Genomic DNA, 12745 nt, shown 5'->3' with positions numbered 1-12745 from the left:
GGGGGCAGTAAGCGGGGACAGTGCAGGAGGCGGGGGCCTCAGACTGCAGGTTGCACACCCGACGTCAGCTCTGCAGAAGTGGCTTCAGGCCCGGGCACTCGTTGCTGGACAGAGCGCGTGCATTCGGGAAGCCAGCGTTCCTTTGGGCTCACATCTGTGCCCACTTTGATGAGCCCGCGCAGCCTTTGCACCCGCGTCTACATCTTGTGCTCAGTCATGTGATAAATCTGCAGTCTTCACACACGTGCCTGTGCGGCCTGCAGATGCTAGCTCAGTGTTTGCATTGTCATCCTTGGCGATTCACATCTCACAAGGACAAGTGGCCAAGAGCCACGTTCACTAGTGTTTGTGAAATCACTGCCTAAGACTTCTTTATTTATGAACACTGCTTTTGGAAATATTGCTTTAAATATATATTTTTAAAATGAATGAAGTTTCTTTTAGTATGTCACAGCACCTAGAAAGTTGGCCGTAATGAACTGTGGAGATGGTTGTACTAGGCTGTATTGATTTGAAGAACCTGATGTTCAACAAATCCTTTCTTCATTTTTAATCAGGATTGCATTTTCTGAAGATTGAACTTAATGTAAAATCAGTTGCTCTTCTACGTTCTTATTTCCTAAGAAAATTTCCTGGTTTCCAATCTATCTCTGGTTTCATTCATTTGCTCAAGAAACGTATGTACCAGGGATGTAGAAATGCACAGGCGGCGGCTGGGGACACGGGGACATAGTGCAAGCAAGCGTGTGGAGTTGCACAGTGCGAGGGTGTGCAGACACAGAGGACCGTGAGGCCCTGAGCCTGGCCGGCGAGGACGGCAAGTTCTGCCCACACGCGGTCCTCGCAGGGAACCTGCCATCACTGCCTGTAAGGTTTCCAGGCCACCCCTCCCCCACGCTACTCCCAGGCCACATCTGCGCTGGGCCTCCAACTCCTGGCCACTCCCAGCCTGACTGCTGCCCAAAGCCTGTGGCTGGCTGCTGAGGTTCCTCCTCGACAGAGGGCTCTGCAGAACCTGGCGCCTCCTTTGACAGCACTGTGAGCCGAGGGAGATTAGCTTTATCTTAACTGAATACATTAACTGATAGTGATTATGCAATTAAGTCTAAGAAATTACCTATTGAAGAAGTCAGGGTGGATAATTGTTCTGTACAACTTAATCATAAAATAACCCTTTAGAATGTCAATATTTCTGAATTTAGGTACCAAAGAAAAAGACCTTGTTTTTTGAACTATCATAAAATGTGATTTCTGAAACTAAGATTTTTATCTGTAAAATAGCCATAGATACCTACCTACCTTATCATTTTTATTAGCTTACTCAGAGGATAAAATGAGAAAAGGTATGAAAAATTACTTTGTTATTGGTTTTTACTAGGTGTTTTCTATTGATGTTGTCTTATGAACACAAATGAAGGGTTCTAATTTCATTCCTGCTAACCAGAAGGCTTCTTAGTATCCCGTGAATGCATATGAGTGTCCTCTATAACTCATCTAGCACTGTGTCACCATTATTTTTATAGTTGTAATCATGTTTGCTCATGAGTTAGGAAAATTATTTCTCTACATGTATTTTGGAGAACTGAAGGGAAAGTAATTGAACCTGTTGTGCATCATTTGACAGATATGCTCTTAAACTGTTTTCTTGTTAGACAATTCTCATTTTTCAATGGCAAATCAATTATTGTACAATGCTGTGTACAACATAACATTGACTGATAGTATTGAAAATTGAAGTCTATTTATTAAAAGTGATTGAGAAGTTTTGGAATGGAATTTACCCACTAGATACCATTTGTTCTTTATTGACTATCTGTCTAACCAAAGCCCCTCTGCATCAGATCCTCACTTCATCCCACGCCAGCCTTAGGGGCTCAGTCAAGAGTCTTCACTACTTGTGAACTTCTACTCACTTGTTTATCTGTTCATTAACTCATTCTTTTTTTTTTTCTATTTTTTCTCATTCGCTTCTCTTCCTTTCTGGGATAACCAATATAATCTATCTGATGTCTATTACTTACTTGTGGAATATATTTTCTGTGCATGTCAGCATCCACACGTAGCTTCCACGCATGCCACAGAATCCACGTGAACAGCGTTTCTCTAGAGGCCACGTCGTGTTTCTCACCTGCGTGCATTTTGAGACAGGCCTGCCTTCTGCTGGGAGCCCTGCTGCAGCCTGCATCCTCCAGCTTCTGCCCGGGGTTTCCATAGCTGGCTTCTCCACACTCCCAGTGCCCATTTCTCCTGACTCCTCCACAAACACACATCTAAGAGGAGAATCTCTGGATGCCTTTGCGTTTAACTTAACTGGCTCCTGCCAGCTTGCACTAGCAGAGCTGCATTCTCATGGCTCTGGTCAGGACTTGGAGCTTCCTCAGCTGTGGACCTGCTGCTGTTCTGCATGCCTCCTGACGTGGTCATTGCACTCTGAGGCTTGTGGGCCGATGGCGCCTCCCTCCCAGGACCAATCCCACTCTTTTATTTTATTTATTATTTTTTTGTGGAGCCAAAATTTTATTTTATTTATTAATTTTAATAATTTTGTTGAGAAACAAATAGCAATGAGACAGTTTCAAAACTGATTACTAGCACAGTTTCAATAATGAATACATTGCATATTGTTGGCTTAGTGGTTATTCATTGTACAAGATGCAGACATGATATCCTGTCCACAAACACTATTAGAACAAATCTCTCTTTTCATTGATCCAAGAAAATGCAGCTGTGTATCTATCTTAACTATTTTGAACATGCAGTTACAAAATGGTCATTCATTTGTATCCCCCTTTTTGTTTAGTTTTGTCAGAGAAGGATATTCCATTGTTATTTAAATATTGTAGGTGCCTCAATTCAGCAAAATATTCCAATATAGTCCAGTAGTTTATAATAGTAGTGGGTTTTACGTAAGACTGGCAGTGTCAGAAGTTGTTGACTTGGCCGGGGGGATGGCTCAGTGGAATAAATGCTTGCCTGGCAAGTGCCAGGGCCTGAGTTCAATCCCTGGTTCCACAAAAAAAAAGAAAAGAAAAAAAAATTGTTGACTTGAGCCTTTTACAGCTCAGCATATTGATATGGCTTTACCCTCTATACTCCATTCCCATACTTCTCTGCTGGCTGGTCAAGACCAAGACAATGCAAGACCTTTATAACAAGTAATGCAACTTTTCTAATGATAAGGTCAGTCAAATCCCCTCAGGATTTATCCTGAAACCCTGTACTGCAGTGTGTAGATCCTTAGTCAGTGTCAGTCATGTGGATGAGTCACGGCCCTTGCTTGACCAATTTGCTCTTTATAAAAGTCTGAGAGAATGTTTTCTCTTCATGTGACTCTTCTTAGGCACACTCTACATCATCAATCACATTGCTCTATGGCCCCATAATCTCCTTAATCAGAAAATTTGAGACACAACTGAGTTACATGATGTTACAGTATAGGTTCTCCTATGTCCTGAGTCTTCACTGACCTTGAAAGGCTAGGGTCATAATGTTGGCTGTCCTTGCAGCCCTTCTATTTCTCTAATTTTTGGTCTGCAAACTTAGGTTGTTAACTATCCAGAGGAGAAGCTTATTAATATTACCCTACAAGAGAGGCAGTTGTGCTTAATCTGTCTGAATATCAAACATCTGAGACATAACATGGAACAGGTATTTTCCATCAAGTATTGATATGTTAAACTTTAAGTTCCTACAGAATATGAAGAAAAAAAATTTAAAAATATTTTTAAAAATAGAAATAAATAGTTACATATTTTTACACAGAAAATTAGAAATCTAACCATATGCAGCATTGTAGCAGGACAGTCCTATGACACTTTTTTTCTTGTCTGTTATTTTCATTTATTACCCCCCCATTTTAACAAACATTTACTTGAGAGACAGTATGGCAGCAATTGGTATGTTATGACAAACAGTATGTATTTAGAAGACCAATGAGTTCTAATTCACTGTGGGCATAGAGTAGTGCTGCTGTTTTTGATTGGCTTTGTGTCCTGAACCTGTGATGGATTTATTTGCCCTGAAGCTTTTATGGCATCATCAGGGGCTTCCTATTATAAAATAATGTAATCTGTGAACACTGAGCATGTGCCTTTGTTCCTCTCCCTAGGCGGTTCTGGCCAGGACTTCCTGTACCACGTTTAGTGAGGGTGGGGAAGGGGATGGGTCTGTCTTTTTCCAGATGTTAGGAAATGTTCAGGTTTTCCCATTTGGTACAATGGCTTTTGTTATATTGAGGGAAATTGCTGCTGTATTAGTGGTTTCTTCATTTTTATCAAGAAGTGATACTGAACATCATCAAATGTTTTTCCTTCATTCTGCTGTCTTGTGTCAAATATATTATTTTTGAAGTCACGGGGTATTTAATTCTTATAATCTGTAAAATCACTTTGCAGAATGAACACAGGGGGATCCCTGTGTTCCATTCATGATTTAGTATGGCTCTTAGAGGATTTGTAGGAGGCTAGTGAGGACAGGAAGATTCTGTGAATGATTCCCTCCCTGAAGGATCGCATCGTGCCTGAGCCAGGATAAAGGAGCTGGAAGACTCTGCTGAGCGCAGCACTGCTCGCAGCAGCGCGGGGGCGAGCCCTCCAAGAGGCTGGCAGCTGGGTGTGGGCCGGCGCGGGTCACGTGGTTCATGGTGCCAGACATGTATCAGATAGGGTTCCGGCTAACAATAATTATTCGGCAGTTTTTGAAGTAATACTAAATAGATTCTATTTTATAACTAGTTACATATTTTATCTCACTGGATAAGTATTTTTTTTCAACTTGCCATTTATTTTGGGATTTGAAATCTTGAACAGCTAGATTCAGAGAAAAAAATTAAAATTTAAGACTGTTTCTTGGCAAAGAATATGCTCCTGCACAAATATGGCAATGCAATTTCTGAATTAATTTTCTTAAGTTCAAAGTCATCTGTTTATCAATATACTTTTTCCCTGACCTTAAAAGAGTGCTTTACTTTCCTCTTTCAGTGTGCCGTGATTTTCTTTAGAGGTGTTGTCACTGTCCATTACATGATTTTCTCATTTTATGTGTACAACAGCCTGAGATTGTTGAAATAAGCCCTAAGGCCACCTGGAGAGAAAGTTGTCACGGAGCAAGGTATAGAGAGCCGTGGCTGTTTGTGCCCCTCCGGGCCCTTTCAGGGCTTCCTCTGGCGCTTCCTGTGGCGTGACACATCTCCCTCCTGGACTGCAGCAGGCAGTGTGCTTCCCGAGAGGCTCCCTTGACGACTCCTCTCGCCTCATTTCGAATTTTCCTGTGAAGGCAGCAGTGGGCAGGAGGGCACTTCACACAGGGCAAACTCATTAAAAACCCAATTTTGGGGGCTGGGGACATGGCTCAGTGGAATAAGCGCTTCCCTGGCAAGCACAAGGACCTGAGTTCAATCCTGGTTCCACAAAAAAAAAAAAAAAAAAAAAATTCAGTAGTTACTTTTTCGGGAATTATACTATATTTACAACATACAGATATTTCTCTCCAATACAAGTAACTCTTATTCACAAATATTTTGGCCTTGAGTTGGATGATATCATCTACTCTTGTTGGTTTACATATCCACCTCTTAGGGCCATATAAGTCATCATACCAAACATCCCTGAGTTATTTTGAACCTCCTAACATGGACAAAATGTAAACTATTTAAATATTGTGTTATTTTCTTTTGGTATAAATCTATCTCTCTAGACAGATAAAATAGAATGCCCTACCCAGGAATTTACAGGACTCAGTACAAAGTGAAGTGTGAGTGCTTTGTTCAGACATTATTAAAAATAGCAAGGTAGCAACCACCGACCGTTGTGCTGAGCACCGAGCCTCTCTGCACACGGAGCCTGTGCTCTGCACCAGGTGCAGCCCAAGCGGCTGCGCTGCCTGTAGCTTCCTGCTGTTCTGCTCAGGAGCATCTGGTGTGCAGTGATGGGAAAGCTCGAAATGCATTCTGTTTAATGTGGATGGACTTCAGGACCCGCCTCTAGAGGGGAGCTTCCCCAGGAAATCTTGGTGGTGCTGTCCTGAGACTCCAAATCCATGATAAAATGTGCAAGTTTGCGCTCTTCCAAGAGCTTGCTCACTAAGGGGAAATGTACTGGTAGTGGAATGATTGGTGTTTTCTAAGCAGTACATATTCAGTACTGTGATCCTTATAGATGTGTGAACAGAATGCCTGCATCTGACAATAGCGCATCTTCCGGAGCTACGGTTTGCATGTTGTATTAAATGCATTCCGTGTATTCAGGTGAGTGGTGATGTCCAGCTCTGTGATGGTCAGAGAACTTCAAACGGGTCTCCTCTGCCATGGTGTGCTGAGCTGGCTTTCCCGTGCAAAGAGATAGCTCCCCCTTCCTATGAGCCTAGAGCAGAGCACACAGTGGATTTTATTCCCAATTTGTCCTTACAGGGATGCAAGTCCTGGAGTGGAATGGAATTTCCTTGATGTCTAAAACCTATGAAGAAGTACAGAGCATCCTTAGTCAGCAGAGTGGGGAGGCAGAAATATGTGTAAGACTGTGAGTTTTTCCCCATCTTTCTGTTTCCATTTTTTGGCTATTCATGACTCTTTTAATTTAAAATTGTTAAGGTGGAACCTTTGCCAGGCAGCAAGTTCTTCAGTAATTAGAGAATGAAGCGAATACAAGGTTTATAGATTTCTTGTGTTCAGAACCAAAGACCAACGCGTAGACAGAACTCAGCTGACTTAGTTTGGAATAAGTCAATAGCGCTCTCTCTTTCATGCACTTATTGAAACATGCTTCATTTAAATGAAAGCCTGAACCCATTTAGATTCCATGGATGTGTAGAACATCTCAAAATGAACTTACATTTAATCCATAAAGATTTCACCTTAAATGCCATTTTTATCAGCTCTGACTTTTAACGACATTGCGGATATCTACCGGGAAACAAGGGTGAGCATGCTTTGGAGTTGCTTTTATCATAACCACTTCTCATTTATCTACTGAAAATGATCAGGGCAGTTGGAGGAAAGTGATTTCTCTCAGGCATCCTCAACTTCATCGTGTTCTGTCTTCATTCTCAGGGATCTCAATATGCTCTCAGATTCGGAAAATTCCCAGCACCTGGAACTCCATGAGCCACCCAGAGCCGGTAGGTGCATGCAGTCCTCTCCCAGCATGGATGGAAGTCCAGATCCAGGTGCAGCTGAGGCTGCTGCAGCTGTCGGGGAGATGCGGACATAAACACAGTCGGAGATTGGGAATAGATTACAGGTGTTTACGTAAGTGTGCACAAAAGGAAAGGTGTTGCAGCCATATTTCTTGGAGCATTCCGAGGAAACATTTGTGTTAGACTCAATGAGAAGCTCATAGTAAGTCCTTGTTGTGTGAGTTTACGCTTCTAATTCCTTTTAATTTTTTTTGAAAGAGAATACATGACATAGTAAAAAAATAGAAATGATACAGAATTTCACTAAACAAAATGATAGGAATTTAACAATGATTGAAAGTGATCCATGGAGCCACCTCTTTTTGACCTTGCATATGTTGAGTTAATATATCATCTCCTTTCAACATAAAAGTAGTTTTCTTTTTGGGGGGTTGGGTGTAAAGGCTGAGGACTGACCCAGGGCCTGTGCACCAGGTGAGTGCTCCTTCTCTGAGCTACATCCCAGCCTAGAACTCAGATTGAAGTTTTATTCCTGTACCTTTTGATTGCCTATTCATAAGAAATAAAAATCAACACGTAAATTCATAAGTTTCTGATGAAAAGACATAAATCTTTCTTAGCCAACAAATACAGTATAGACATTTATTAGATCAATTATATGATTTTAAATGCTTTTTCCTTTATTTAACTTTTATTGAACACTTCCTATGCTTGCACAACAGTTCTAGAGTCAGGTCTAAACAGAATAGGCCAAGTCCTATAGGGGTTTTAATCCCCAGAAATTGCAAGTGGACTGGAGACTTTGGAGATGCAAGGGGCAAGCAGCTGACCATACACGTGTGTTCCAGAGGGTGGGTAGGGCATTGCAGAACTCCCACAGTTCTCTGTTAAAGATTAAAAGCATTTTTCTGAGGACACAGTAGGAACTGCAGACAGCCCCTGGCCTTCCTTGGCTACTCTTCTCTGGCCTCAACTCCCCTGCAATCCATAAAGTTGATCTGAGAGCTTAGCTCCCTTTATCAGTAAGCATTTGCCTCTGTCACCTAGAGCTCCAGGGAGTTCCCTGGTGTCAGACCCAGGCCCACGCGGCATGTCTGCCTATCCTGTTGTTGCAGTGGATAAAGCCAAGTCCCCGGGGGTGGACCCCAAGCAGCTGGCCGCTGAGCTGCAGAAGGTCTCGCTGCAGCAGTCCCCGCTGGTGCTGGCATCCGTCATGGAGAAGGGGTCGCATGGTCACTCGGGCCCCACATCCGCAGGATCCAGTTCTGTTCCCAGCCCTGGGCAGCCAGGGTCTCCATCTGTGAGCAAAAAGAAACACAGCAGTAGCAGCAGCAGCAGCAGCAGCAAGGTAAGACAAGCACTCCTTTGAGTGCTCTGCTTTCTGGCTTTGTGCTCTGAGCAGGAGAGAGGGAAAAAAGGAGCACTTTCTCCAGGATTTGACTGTGGTTTCTCGTTTCCTAACGATGTAGTGAGAACAAGAAACAAACAAAAAACCTCCACTTTTCCTCTTGGGACTGTTTAACTGATCAAGCTGTATCAGGGTGATGTTTTAGAATACCCTTTAAAATATGTCAGTAGTTGTTATTATGAGGAACTTGAAAAATGTGTCTGATGTTTCCTATTTTGGGGTACTTTCTTGGTTGTGGCATGAATGACGTTTTTGTCTCAGACATTAGTTTTGTATCTTTTTGATGAGATACATATTATATCAGATGTTATAGTTTATGTAAGAACAAAAATACATATAGAATTTAGGATGATAAAAAACAAGGAAACCCAGTAACACATTATTATCATTTTGAATCTTTGTTCCCGGTTGCATAATGATTTCTTTTTTTCATACACATCTTCATTTGAAACAAGAGTTTCCAGTACTGTAATGCTAAGGATGCTGGAGAATCAAGAAGGAACAGGGGATTAATTTGTAATCTTAGAAAAGCAGATGACAATGAGGCAGTTCATAGGTTGTGTCGCCGTGTGACCCTCCTGTGTGGAAGGCACCCCTGCGCTCCCTGGCCAGGTGTCTCGGCCCTGCCTTCCTGGCCTCTGTTCCTCTACCCCAGGCCCTGCCTGGCTCCTTGGGAGGCCATCACCATGCCACCTGCGAGGTCAGCCCTCACCAGAGCCTTGTCGGAGGCCTCAGTTCACTGGGGTTTCCAGCTCCCTCTTATTTTCCATAGGCTCCTTCTTATGCCATTTCCATCTCAGATCATGAGCCACCGCCAAGACACAAAGACAGAAAAATCCCATCCCTCCACACCAGGAGGGCCAGGGCGCCCAGTCCCCAGCATCAGCATTAGTGTGGGATTCATCTGTCATTTTCTTCCATACTCTCCTGAGCATATCCTTGAAAAGCTTGAACAGAGGAGTAGCAAAATGGAATAAATATTTGTGCATTAAAATACAACGAGGTACTAGTGAGTCACCACAGTATTCTAGGCGTATAAAATAGATTGAATGTAAGATGCAATTTGCTTACTTTTTGGACAACATTAAAGAAATGAGGGCTAGGGAGATAGCTCAGGGGTCTAAGCGCCTGCCTGACCAGCACAAGAACCCAGGTTTGATCCCTGGTGCCACGGGCTGAGCTGGCCCTGGGCAGGTAGTGCTGACCACTGAGTCCGGCATGGTAGTGCATGCCTGTAATCCCAGTGCTGGAGAGGCTGAGACAGGAGAATCACTATGAGTCCAAGCTCTGTAGCTAGACCCCATACCAAATAAATAAATGCGTGATTTTTTAAAAGAAATGATAGTAACAGGTTGATAATGTGCAGTAGTTTATTTCTATGCCAAGAATGTAGTGCTGTGTACTTTTAGAGTATTTTTGCTAAAAGTGACATTGCTACACTGGCAAATAGAAAATAGCTTCCCCCATTCATCTCTTGAAGCTTCTTTCTTATACTAAATTAATTACTTATAAGTAACACTAATTAATCAATTAGTAATACTATAGCAAGTGTTCTGAAGTAAGTGTAGGTAAAATAGGAACCTACATAGTCTCAGCAAGTTTTTAATCTGCACAGACGGGCAGTCAGAGCGCCTGCCTTGCGCCCTTCTCTCACCGCTCATACTTTAGTGCACCCATAGCATACGTGCGTTACGGAGCAGGACAACTGAAAGCCATCCAGAAGGCCATTGTTCTCTTCAGTAAGTATCAGTATGTTTACACGGCCTCATGTCAAAAGTGCGCATTTCTCAAAAATCAAAATGAAACTATCTCTAGTAACTCCTCTTGCTTTCTGAATTCTCATCTTAGTCATTCCTTGGCCATCATGTATTAAGATGTGAAGATTCCTTTTGTTGGAAATCTTCAAACTTCTCTCGTAGTTTTTTTTTTTGAAATGTGTAATATTTACCACAGACTTCTCTTCTCTCCGCCATACTGCAGAACACTACCGCCGGCCTCTCGGCGCGGACTGTGCCTTGGCTCTGTTACCCTGCACCTCCCTGCCGCCTCCCTGCAGCCTCTCCCGACACACACTGTTTTGCTCTCCTCCCTGATAGGAGCTTCATCACCTTTCCCAGGGCAGGAGGAGTTGCATGTGTGCCTTTCTGTGCCTGCCTAAATACCTCCACACATCCATAGAATTATGTACCAAGTAATAAGATTAAAAAATAGTAATAATTTAAAAACCATGCATATGGGGCCAGAGAGATAGCTCAGCGGACTAAGCACCTGCTTTGGCAAGCATAGGAATGAGGGTTCGAGCCCTGGTCCCGCATGCCACGGGGGCCCCACCTCTGTGGTGCACTGAGCCTGTGACCAAGTCTGGGCAGCTCAGGCCTATAATCCCATCTCTAGGAGGCTTGAAAACAGGAGGATCAGTGTGAGTCCAAGCTGCATAGTGAGACCCTGTACAAAATACATAAAAAAAGAAAAACAACAAAAAGGTGCACATGGGTCTGAAATGAGGAAACTCCAAGTCTTGAATCAAGATATAAGCTGTTCCGAGAATAGTTATGTATCCTTTTCTTCCTGTAGAGTCAATTTCCTTTTTTGAATTTAAACTGTAAGGTAATCAATGTCATCCTTCGATAAGTAATAGGTCACCCTTTGAAGCCAGAGCACAGTTTGGGTATTGATAAATGATACATCTTAATACCTGCGCTGACCTAATAAAGGATAATGCCTTAGAAACCTTAACCTCTGCTCCTGTAATTTTATCAATGATTACATTAGCTTTATTATTGAATTGTTAATGAAATGTGACTTGGATGAAAACTCTCATTTGCCTGCTCTCACTTCTGAAATAAAATAGAAGGGAAAAGGTAATGAACAAGTATATCAAAATAAATATTTATATCAAATAAATATTTCTGTTTCCATTTAATTACTACAAAGGCCATGCTGCACGCATAGACGTGGACAGGGTTTTACATGTTGGGTGGCGAGGTGGCCACTTTGGTCCTGGTGCCCCCTACCCTGATGCCATAGTGTCTAAAACTGGGTTGCAGAACGGCCCCAGGCGTGCTCCGTCTGTCCCGCTGTGTAATGTTCTCAGGGGAGCGTAACAGGTTACCAGCAGGCGGCCATTTCTTCAGCAGCTTGTGTCTGCTTGCCAGGCCGCCTCTGGACAGCTCGTACTCCAAAGACTGGAAAAGTAGGAGCCAGGGGCTGTCCACGCTCAGGGCCCACTCTGAAGGGGGCAGGGCGCGGGCCCGTGGCGGAGAGCGAGGACTTCGTCCCAACTCTGCTCCAGGAAGGCTCTCAAATGAAGCTCCTTACTCTGTAGAGCTTCAAGACCTTCAAGAATCTAAATGAAGTACTTTAAACCAAAAATGTTCATTCCCATAAGTAACCAAAAACAGTCCTGATATAAAGTAATAGCTTCTACTTGGGCTTTACAAACAGAAAAACGAATTTATCTATAAATTTAAACATGTATTGAAAATTATAAGTAGACTCTATTATTCTGAAGCAGCCAAATGGTTGAATTATATTTTTCGGACACTGCTCTGACCAAGTGGAAATTAATTTCAGAGAAAAACTGAAATGATTAAGTTCTATGAATAGCTTACCTGTTAACGTAATGCATGCTCTTTCGTCTTACAGCCGGGTGATGCAACAAAGGCTGCCTCGCACCCGATTACGGGAGAAATCCAGGTACGGTGGCCTCGGGAAGCGCTTGCCGCTCTCTCTTTTCTCTTTTCTCTGTTCTTTTGGGATCGTAAGCAAGCTGATGGGATCTTTCTTCTTCCGTAACACATATGTAAGAGTAAGAGGAGGTGCAAATTTATACATATACATTTTGTGAAATCTAGCCGTATCTGTGGAATTCGGTACTTGAAGCTGGCCTGATTCCTTCCCAATGTTAATACTTTTTGTACTTAAGTTATTGTATATTTGCTGAGTGCGTTCCAAATACGACAGGTGGTCCAAGAGCCAAGATTCCTTTGCGAGTAAAAAAATATGCATCACAGATCTTTAAAGATTTTATAAGGTTATATGCAAGAATATCTTCATTGGCTCAGCATATGGAATGATTCCTAAAATTTTTTTTTAAATAGTTCAAACATAGGGCTATAACTCAGTGATAAGATGCTTGCCAAATATGCATGAGGTCCTGGATTCAATCCCCAGCACCTCACAAAAAAAAAGTCAAATAGTAAGGAA

General features: G+C 42.6%; 1 protein-coding gene across 1 annotated transcript in view; it reads left to right on the top strand.

The window, feature by feature from the left end:
• Nucleotides 1–12745, top strand: part of Pclo (piccolo presynaptic cytomatrix protein) — a 488156-nt gene that overhangs the window by 383633 nt on the left and 91778 nt on the right. The window contains exons 12-15 of the mRNA XM_023724320.1: nucleotides 6407–6515; nucleotides 7046–7113; nucleotides 8247–8479; nucleotides 12185–12235. Coding sequence (XP_023580088.1) covers nucleotides 6407–6515; nucleotides 7046–7113; nucleotides 8247–8479; nucleotides 12185–12235 — 461 coding nt within the window. The remainder of the gene's footprint in view (nucleotides 1–6406; nucleotides 6516–7045; nucleotides 7114–8246; nucleotides 8480–12184; nucleotides 12236–12745) is intronic.

This window comes from Octodon degus, unplaced genomic scaffold, assembly GCF_000260255.1.
Source record: "Octodon degus isolate 3935 unplaced genomic scaffold, OctDeg1.0 scaffold00108, whole genome shotgun sequence".
NCBI lineage: Eukaryota > Metazoa > Chordata > Mammalia > Rodentia > Octodontidae > Octodon > Octodon degus.
This window is presented reverse-complemented; position numbering and strand designations above follow the sequence as displayed.